Here is an 11,053-nt window from a genome sequence, read left to right as displayed (position 1 = left end):
GCAGGTCTTCTCAGTATTTAAATTTCAAATATTAATTTTTTTATATGAAAGTGAAAGTGAAATTCACTCAATTGTGTCCATCTCTTTGTGACCCCATGGACTGTAGCCTGCCAGGCTCCTCTGTCCATGGGATTCTCCAGGCAAGACTACTGGAGTGGATTGCCATGCCCTCCTCCAGAGGATCTTCCCCACCCAGGGATCGAACCTGCTTCTATTACATCTCTCCTGGATTGGCAGGAGGGTTCTTTACCACTAGCACCACCTAGGAAGCCCTACGTTTTTATATATTGTGGTCCATTTAAAGTTATTACAAACAATAATTAGATTTGCCCGTGGTATACAATATATTTTTGTATCTTATTTATTTTATACATAGTAGTTTGTATCTCTTAATCCTATATAAATACCTCATTCCTCCCTGCTTCCCCCTCACCAGTTGTAACCACCAGATTGGTCTCTATATCTGTGATTTGTGTCTGTTTTTTATATAACTTTGTTTTATTTTTTAGATTCCACATATAAGTGATAACAAATTTGTCTTTCATTATCTGACTTATTTCAATAAGCATAATGCACTTTAGGTCCATGTATGTTGCAAATGGCAGAATTTCACTTTATTTTATAGGTACGTAATATTTGATTGTGTATGAAAAGTGAAAGTGAAAGTCGCTCAGTCCTGTCCCACTCTTTGAGACCCCATGGACTATCCAGTCCATGGAATTCTCCAGGTCAGAATACTGGAGTGGGTAGCCTCTCCCTTCTCCAGGGAATCTTCCCAACCCAGGGATCAAACCCAGGTCTCTCACATTTCAGGCAGATTGTTTACCAGCGGAGCCAAGGGAAGCCCAAGCATACAGGAGGTGGTAGCCTAGTCCTTCTCCAGCAGATCTTCCCAACTCAGGAGTCAAACTGGGGTCTCTGCACTGCAGGCAGACTACCAGGGAAGCCCCCAAATGATGATGCACACTACAAGCCAGCCAGGAGTCAAACCTGGACTCTTCTGATCCATAGTCAGCTGTGTATTGTGTATATACACCGCAACTTGTTCATTCCTCTCTATGGACACTTAGGCTGCTTCCCTATTTTGTCCATAATAAATAATACTGCTGTGAACTTTGGGGTGCATATATCTTTTTGAATTAATATTTTCATTTTCTTCAGACACATACCCAGGAGTGGAATTGCTGAATCATATGGTATTTCTACTCTGAGCTTTTTGAAGAACCTCTGTACTGTTTCTATAGGGCCTACACCAATTAAAAATTTCATTAATACTGTACCAGTGTTCCCTGTTTTTCCTTCCTAATCACCAACATTTGGTATTTGTGCTATTTATTTTCTCTTTGTATTTGTGGTGTTTTTAACGACAGTCATTATGACAGACGTTAGGTGATATTTCTTTGTAGGTTTGATTTTCATCAAACCTGATGATTAGCAGTGTTAAGAATTTTTTCATGTGCCTGTTAGAAATCTGTGTCTTCTTTAGAAGAATGTCTATTCCAGGCTTCTATTGATTTGTTATTGGGGTTTTGGTTTTTTTGATGTTGAGTTCTATGAACTATTCATAAATTTTGATATAAACTCCTAGTGGTCATATCATTTGCAAATATTTTCTCCCTTTCCATATGTTGTCTTTTCATTTGGCCAATTGTTTTGCTTGTTGTGCAGAAGCTTTTAATTAGGTCTCATTTTTTTTTGTTTGTTTTTGTTTTTGCTTCTATTTCTTTTGCCTTAGGAAAAGATTCAAAAACATATTGCAAAGATTTGTTATGAAAAACTGTCTTACCTACATTCTCTTTTAGGTGTTTTATGGTTTCAGGGCTTACATTTAGGGCTTTAGTCCATTTTTAATTTACTTTTGTATGCGGTCTGAGGAAATGTTCAACCCTATTCTCTTACATATAACTGTCCACTTTTCTCAGCATCAGTCATTGATGAAATTCCAGGACACTTTCTTTAGTCTTTTCCTGAGAAGAGAATCTGTAACTGGGAGAAACTTATCGATTTCTATTCTTTTCAGCAGAAGGTGGCTTCATTTCTGGGGTCAGGAACCTCTGTGAGAAAGTGAGTGTCACACGGTGAACCGATCTTTTCTTTTGTATGTAGACATTCAGATTTTCATTTTCTCATAACTAGGCACTTGATCCTGAACTGGAAAACGGGGCATTCCAGTAAAAGAAAAGGCATCAATATCCCTGGACAGTCATTTGTCAATTACTCAAGAGTACAAAATTTTCCTAGTAAGTCAGAATTTTAGTCATAGTAGCAGTGGGCAGACAGGAAGGCAGAGGTCAAAGGGAAAATTTAAAAGCCCAATTTTTTTCTGTTTTCAAGAATCAGTACTAAGATATTGAATGTGCATACAAACACACACACACACACACAAAGAGAAACACTGGAAAAGTCCTCCTTGATAACCCTTCTCTCATCAAAGGTCTTCCTAAAATGAGAAAGTTGAGAATTCCTGAGAACAAACAGGAATAAAAGGAGTGATAGCTTAAACAAATAATCTATTTTACTTCTTGAGAAGAAAAAATGAACTATGATTTGGTTGGAGGATGACTGGGGAAAAAATTCCAAAAGACATGGGGATTCCATCAGTTCCTGAAAGAATATTCATTTCAGAAATAATTCTTTCTCTAATCTCACTAAAGGAAGATAGCAGACTTTTCTCTTCCTTCTTGTGAACTTTCACCTCAATGCAAAAGTCTGACCAGGGCTCAGAAAACATTTATCTACACCACTGTTAAGAGATCCCATGACTATACTTTAGAGTATTAATGTATCACTGGGAATATAATCACTGTGAATTTTTTAAAGCTGGACAAACAGACCATGGGTTTCTCTGGTGGCTCAGACAGAAAAGAATCAGCCTACAATGCAGGAGACCTGGGTTCAATCCCTGAGTCAAGAAGATCACCTGGAGAAGGGAATGGCTACCCACTCCAGTATTCTTGCCTGAAGTATTCCATGGTCAGAGGAACCTGGCAGGCTATAGTGCATGGGGTCGCAAAGATTTACACGTAACCGAGCGACTTGCACTTTCAAACAGGCCACAAAGTGAAATTCAACTTCAATGAAATAGAATTACTACAGAAATGTTAAAAGTGTGAGATAATGTGGCTATCCAAAAACATTTATTTAGCAATTAGGTAAGATTGAGAAAAAATTGCAATTCTTCAATCAATTTATTCTGTTTCTAAAAACAAAGAAATAATGTGGAAAATAAAGTAACATGCATTCTGAAAATGATCTATTTCAATCACAGTGAGAAGGAAACAAAAAGGAATAGACATTTATACTGGGCTTCCCCTTATGGGCTTGAAATTACAGAAGTTATTGCAAATGTTGTATTGTTTAATTTTCACGATATTAACCAGGTGATTTTTTAAATGAGAAAGTGAACTCCATAGAGTTTAGTTTACTTGATAAGAGCTATTATGTAGAAACATAAGAATTATAATAAAATTGTGTGATCACACACTTTTCTATGGCAGGAAGAGCTAGAGTAGTCTTGACGCAGCACAAAGGAATCTAGGATCTGAAAAATGAGACTTCAGTGAAAAGAACCGTAGTATTCCTGAAGGAACAAATCTGTTTAATGAGACACTGATATAGGTTATATTGTTTAGTAATTAATAGATAAAATATTTATTATTGAGACAGTTACATGCTTTACACTTAGTTGCATTCATTTTTTCACAGTGATCTTGTGTATGGTATAATTTTATAACAAGATTATTTTAAGAAAATAAGCATATCACTTAAATGTGCTATTCAAGTTTACACTTCTAATATATAGAGACAGAGCTTAAACTTAGACACTCTGAACACAAAACTTTCATTTTAATACATATCATGTATGATATTTTTCCTCAATTTCTTAATGAACATGGGCATCATGAATAAACTGAGACACAGCTCAGCACTCACTCTTTAGTGAAGGACTCCTATACTAGGTCTAATATACAAACATTGTTGAAAAGCTTTCTTTCATTTTCTCGGTCAGTGGCAGAGTAAATGAGATTGTAAAATTTGGCAAAGGTGTTACATCAATACTGCTCTTTCTTTATGGGGCATCCGTAATTTTACCATGGAGTATGGAAAATTAATTAAGATTTTCTAACACATACATGATATTGGGGAAAATATGACACAAGGGAAATTGTTCACCCTCCTAATGAATGAAGGATGTTCAAATGGAAAAAAAAAAAAAAGAGAGAGGTAGCAAGGAAAAAAGATAAGAATGTTGCAGGTAAGCACAGGTGTGTCAGATGCACCTACAGTAAGAGGCACTATAGACGAGTTAGTGTGAATGTAAGAAGACTCAACAGCTTGGTGAGCACAGAGTCATGGGGACACCACAGTTCATAGGATTGAAATATGGAACTATGTTCTGAGGAAAGGAACATGAAGAGAATTGACAAATGGGAAACCCATGGTTGGTGACATTGAGAAATAAGACAGTGTGAGCCTCATAGTCTAGGAAAACCCCAACACGATGGAGAGAAACACTCAAGGAGAGGGGTAAAATCACAGGATCTGAGAAGGAAGATGCATCAAAGGCATTATATACACAATAATGCTTTAACCCTATGACCCAATAGCCATTTTTAGGTTGATATCTTGAATAAACATTTTGACAATTTCCATTTCCACAATTTCCAAGTTTTGATGGTAACTTCATGATATCTTCACATTTTTCACCACATACCCCCAGGATCCAGGCACTTTTCTTTGACACGTCTACCTCCCAGTAATGTCTCCCTGATGTGATAACTGGGGAGCCCAGGACACCAAAATCTTCACAATTATCATTCCAATACGCATTAGAGCATTGGTCACTGGATGCATATCTCACTTGTCTCTGATCCGGAGAAATGACAACATTTTCACTCTTGGGAGAATTCAGGGTCACCTGAACTGTTGAAAAATATAGGCTTGGGTTAGGGTAATGATGTAGTTTTCTTATGACATTTTGAAAGGGATCTTTAGAATGACTTGCCTGGAAAAGTTATATGTTTGTGTGTGTTGGGAGGGAAAACATGGGTCTTAAAACATGAAACCTACTAGAAAATGAAAAATTCTAAAAGATGATGAGAACAGGGTGGCTTGATTATACTGTGATGTCTCCTTACCCCAGTAGCGTTGCACGTCTGTCAGCTCTGAAATGAGAAAAAAAAAAAATCCACAATATTAAATATAAGCAATAGAGTCAGCCCTGAAATCTATTTTCTTCCAGATGAGGGGAATGGCCATGATGAGGTAGTAAACTGGGGAAAGACAGGATGAACCAAGCCCCCGGTCACCCCCCATAAATATGACCACATCATTAGCACATAGTGTCTGGGCTTTGCTGTCTCCATCCACACATAAAAACTAGAGCCCCCTACCCATTTTCTCTCCATCAAAGAGGCCCTCCTACACCCACTTGGGTACCATTCCTCACCATTAAACACATGCAGTGTCTGTCTCAGATCAGGAACTCGAAACACTCTCCTCTGTTCCTTGGGGAAAGATTTTGGTTTCTTCAGAGCCAAGGTTTCACTCCTAGGGAAGACAAATTTGATGCTCACAAAAGTGATTTTTTTTTTCCCTTTAAACCACTGGTTTGCTATAGGTTCACCCTGTTTATGGGCTTGAATTGTCTTTCCTGGAGACCTTGGGAAAGAAGAGAGTGGATGCCTGATCTTGCAGCAAGAAAGAACGTGTTCATGTCTACCTTCCCAGGTACCCTCTGTGTGACCTGTATGGTCTTAAAATGTCACAAGGGGAGTTTCTTCCTTCTATAATGAAATCATTAACCCACCACACTCCACCTCCTAGGGATCATATGAAATGATATGAAGCAATGGATTTAACAAAACAAAACTTTGGTATCTAAAAAAATAGTTTGTGGAACATTCCCTGCACAGATATGTGTTTCCAGGAAGGAGTCAGAAAGTGAGGTTGCAGAATCTGGCTCCTGGGTATTTGAGACATAGCAGGTATGAGAACACTCTCTAGAGTCCCAAGATTCAAAGAGTGCTGTCCAATAGAGAGGCTCTCGGAATACCCTGAGATTTCATAATCACTAGGAATAACTACAAACCCTTGGAAAAGAAGACATTATGAATAATAAAGTAGTCTGACTTTCATGTGTTTGCAAAGATCTTGATGCTGCCATGTAGGTGTGCAAATGCAGACACAGTGATGTTTTTTCTGAAGGATGTGACCAAGATTGATCAATAGTTTGGACCAGGGCCAAAATATCCCTTGAGATTCAAATCTGTTTTTGGAAACCTAAGCCGAAAAACATACAACGACTTTGTCTCTTCTGGGAGCAGAAACTAAAATATAAAGGAGTTGTCTCTAATTCTAAGTGTTTGGCAGGAAAAGAAGACTCAACCTTCACATGACAAGTCAAGCACCTACTAAATATGGGAAGCTGAGTTGCACATTGACACACAGTGTGAATTAATTTTATGAAGTCGTGGGGATCTGATACTGTATTGCCTTATTCTTAATACTGGTACTGACCCAAACTCTGCAACTTCCCACAATCAATATTCTTTAATATAGAATCCAGTCCATTATCAATGTTTATAAAACAATCTAGCCCTGATGTATGAATAGAAATTTAAAATAAGACTATCCTCCATTTTTCTGCCTTGAGCATTGTTTTATCCTAATTGGCTATCAGACAACTGTGAGGGGTTTATTTTATTTTCACAGCATAAATGGCCTATCTCTGGTTTCCCACACATACCTTTTTATGATAACATTCGCATCCTAGTGAGAAAAGAGAAAACATGCGTCAAAAAGTAATAAGTCTCCCCACTTCCCAAGCTTATTCACATCCCCATCAGCCATCGATTGTGGGAATAAAAATGGTCTCAATGTGAGAGCCAAAAAGTAGAGACAAGAGTGAAGCCAGTCATTCCAGAAGACACACGCGACGTTGTCAGATTTCCCAAAGGTAAAAGGCTTTGACCCTTATAGAAGCATGAAGGAGAATTCTAGTGTCTGGAGATGAGACATATTTAAGGGAAAAACCAAAAGCTTGTAAGTTTGGTGACCCATGAGATGATTTGAATAATCCACAGTTCTTCCATTTATTCAACAAAAATGCACAGTGATGTATTATTATTTGCCAAGCATTAAACCAGGCTTCGGAGAAGGTGATGGCACCCCACTCCAGTACTGGAAAATCCCAGGGACGGAGGAGCCTGATAGGCTGTAGCCCATGGGGTCACAAAGAGTCGAACACGACTGAGCAACTTCACTTTCACTTTTCACTTTCATGCATTGGAGAAGGAAATGGCAACCCACTCCAGTGTTCTTGCCTGGAGAATCCCAGGGACAGGGGAGCCTGCTGGGCTGCCGTCTATGGGGTCACACAGAGTTGGACATGACTGAAGTGACTTAGCAGCAGCAGCAGCAAACCAGGCTTTGGAGAATCAAAGATGAATTCATAATCCTAATATTCCTCAAGCTATTTATACTGCACTTGTTGAGAGTACAAGCAAACAAATGTATTATTGTAGGTGGTTCTTTGGTCTCTCTCATCTCATTTTATACACTATAAGTGATCTCACACTCTCTTAAATCCAGCATACACACAAGTACAGTTGATTTCTAATGCCTTAGTTTTACTCAGCTTTGTCTCTTAAATGCTTGTTAATATATTCGGTTAAACATAAGCCACAGGAATCAGTAATTTAGGATGTCTAATATGTAACTTACTATTCATCAACCAGATTGTCTCCTCTCTTGTACCCCATTTTTAGCATGTTACCAATATGCATTCAGTCACTGTCCAAAACCTAGAGCATTTATCTGTACTGTAGTCTATACTGAGTCTGCTTAGTCTATGGCTTAACAGTTTTTAGCCATGTAATCTTCTTAATCATCACACAGATTATTAGTTTATTGGTTAGAATAGATATGCAGCATTTTATCTGATCCGTTTTTCATGGAGCTTTATTTCCTCCATGTCAACAAAAACAAGAGCAACCAGTGGTTTTTGATAAAAATTCTCTGTGTTAAAGCTCTTTTGTGTGTTTCACAAAAATTAAGTAAAATTAGAATAGGTAGAGAGAAAATAAATGATGGTGAGGGGTCAATTGCAAATTTATTCAAAGTCTAATTCTTAAGCCCAAAACTTGCCATCAGAAGCTGGCTTGTGTCTTTCGCCAATTCTATTCATTCCACCTCTACTGACTTTATTCTCAGTTTAAAGAGAAGATGAATCTCCTGATATAAACTCCAGAAGAGAACTTTCCCTTCCAGTGTAAGCAAAAGTTCAGAAGTCTACAAGGATTAGTTTACACAGAATCAGGTATCCATAGTAAATCATCATTGTGTTGTTGCTGGAAAGAAATGAAGCAATGTTACAGGAAAGTTCTGTATTTACTGAAAATAAGTTAGTTTTAGTGTGAAGTAGATCATGGTAGGATAGGAAACACTGTAATCACTAGAGCAACCACAGGGGCTGAATAATTTTTTTTTAAATACAGTTAGAAAATAGGAAAGCTTAAAATTTTATACCAGGAATATTTAACACAAAAGAAGCTAGTTAAGAAGAAAGAGAAGAATGAAAACTACAGTAGCCAAATAGAAAGCAAATAGCTAAGTTTAAACACAGTTATATCAGTATTTGTATTAAAGATATCATCTTAATACCCCAATTAAAAAGTTAGAGATTGTTGCATGGGATAACAAGGAAGAATTAGTGATTGTCACTTGTAAGAGACGTATTTTAGATTTAAAGATACAAATAGGCAAAAGTAAAAAGAGAAAAACTATAGATCATGCAAGCTTTAATGATTTCAAGTTTTTATATTATTATTAGAAAAAAAATTGACTTTAAAACAATAAAAATTATGAACGAATGAGAGGATAATTTTATAATGATAAAAGGTTTAGTACATCAAAAAGATAAACCTATTACACATGTGCATATACCTAACAATAGAGCTTTAAAATTCACCAAGCAAAATTAAAAGGAAAAATGCAGAATTTAACAATAGCAATTGTAGACTTCAACTCACTCTCAATAATGAGAGAACAGTTTATATGGAAACCACCCAGTTGTAGAAGACATGGACAATACAATCCAAGAACTTGACCTGACATCTATAGACCATTTCACCCAATGAATGGAGAATATACAATCTTTTCATATTTAAATTTTTCTGGACATACAGTATCTGAGGCCATAAACAATTATCAGTGATTTTAAAAGTTTAAAGGGATAAAATATATATTCTCTGATTACAATTGAATTAAATTTGAAATCTACAGCAGAAGTAAAATTCAAAAATCACCAAGGATTACTAATTAACAGCACATCTTCAAATATCTATGTTTTAACAAAAGGAAATTGCATAGGAAATACGAAAATAAGGTTATCTGAATAAAAACAAACACTAAATCAAAATGAATGGAAAAAAACTAAGACACTGCTGCTTATATTATTAAGATGCTCTCAAATCGGTGATCTACTAAGAAAGAAAAGTTATTAAAAAACAGTGAACACACACATACACACACATTACACATGCACACGCAAAAGTGTACAAACACACAAAGGAAAAAAAATGTGAGAGCAGAAATAAATGCATAAGAAAATTTACAAAATAAAAATCAATGAAACAATGCTTTTGAAAAAAAATTAATATAATTGACAAAAATAACTAAAAGGAGTAGGGAAAAAAATGAAATTCCAGAGCAAAATCTGGAATACAAAAAGGGACTTCACTCTGAGTACTATAGAAATTAAAGGACAATAAGCAATTGTTATAACTAACTTTATGTTTAGAAACCAGACAACTTAAGATAGAAAAATTCCGACAAAAATATACAATAAAGGACTAGCGGATTGCAAAAATCTAAATAATCTTAGTCCAAGTAAAAGAGACAGAAAAAAAAAATGTGTATTTTAAACTTTTCCAATAAGAAAAACCCAGAGTGAAAAGGCAATGGAGGTAGATTATATGGAGTATTTAAAGATAAATAGCAGTTCTTCATAAACTGTCTTCAAAAACAGAAAAAAGGTAGACAATCTCAACACATTGAGGAAAAAAAACTTCTTGGAATCTGAAGTGAATTTGTGATAATCTGAATCATGAAAAGGTACTCGATAAATGTTTAGCACTGGCCCACAGAAAACAGGGGCTTATGGAAAATCACTGAACACAATAAATCTTCTCTAGATGGTGAAATGTTTGCAGTGAGCTTGATAACAATAAAAATAGAACTTTCCCTTGTTGTTCCTACATTAAATAATTCAGTTATTTTAGAACCTCTGAAATAGATGCAGAGAAGGTATATTGCAGGGTCAAAGCAACCTCCGCGAGGGCATCAGAAGGATCACAGGAACACATTTCTCTCATGCCTCAGATGCTGGGGTTCCTTTCCAAGTCTTACCTGCAGCAGCTCCATTGTTGATCCCTGCAAATGGTGCTCCACATCTGAGATGAGATTGCTCACCAACAGCTTCTCTTGGACCAGATCATTCTCAGATTCTGCCAGCTCTTTGAGAATAACTCCCAACTCATCCTTCAGCTTTCTCAGTTCCTTCATCTCCTCACTGTCCAGGATTTGTCTTAGTTGTGTAAACTTTCCCTGGACATTTTGTATCTCATTTTCTATTTGAATCTTCAGGAATGAAAAAAGACAGAGAGAGGTACTTGGACCATTGGCCTGGGACTGGGAGCCAGAAATATAACTCTTCTGCTTGGGAAGTTCCCACAAGGAGTGAAAGTCTCTCAGTCATGTCTGACTCTTTGCAACCCCATGGACTAAACAGTCCATGGAATTCTCTATGTCAGAATACGGAAGTGGGTAGCCTTTCCTTTCTCCAGGGGATCTTCCCAACCTAGGGATTGAACCCAGGTCTCCAGCATTACAGGTGGATTCTTTACCAGCTGAGTATAAGGGAAACCCAAGAACACTGGAGTGGATAGCCTATCCCTTCTGCAGGGGACCTTCCCAACCCAGGAACTGAACTGGGATCTCCTGCATTGCAGGCGAATTCTTCACCAATTGATCTATCAGAGAAGTCCACAAG

At 36.9% G+C, this 11,053-nt stretch overlaps 1 protein-coding gene across 1 annotated transcript; it reads right to left on the bottom strand.

The window, feature by feature from the left end:
• Positions 1–3,622: 3,622 nt before the first annotated feature.
• LOC104991286 (tripartite motif-containing protein 5-like) lies at positions 3,623–10,748 on the bottom strand (the record flags this gene model as incomplete). The annotated part of the gene is made up of 5 exons (XM_010843707.1): positions 3,623–4,923; positions 5,139–5,165; positions 5,450–5,550; positions 6,749–6,771; positions 10,411–10,748. Coding segments are annotated over 5 exons (1,085 nt in total), but the record flags the coding sequence as incomplete, so codon positions are not given.
• Positions 10,749–11,053: the final 305 nt, after the last annotated feature.

This window comes from Bison bison, unplaced genomic scaffold, assembly GCF_000754665.1.
Source record: "Bison bison bison isolate TAMUID 2011002044 unplaced genomic scaffold, Bison_UMD1.0 scf7180017847682, whole genome shotgun sequence".
Lineage (NCBI taxonomy): Eukaryota > Metazoa > Chordata > Mammalia > Artiodactyla > Bovidae > Bison > Bison bison.
This window is presented reverse-complemented; position numbering and strand designations above follow the sequence as displayed.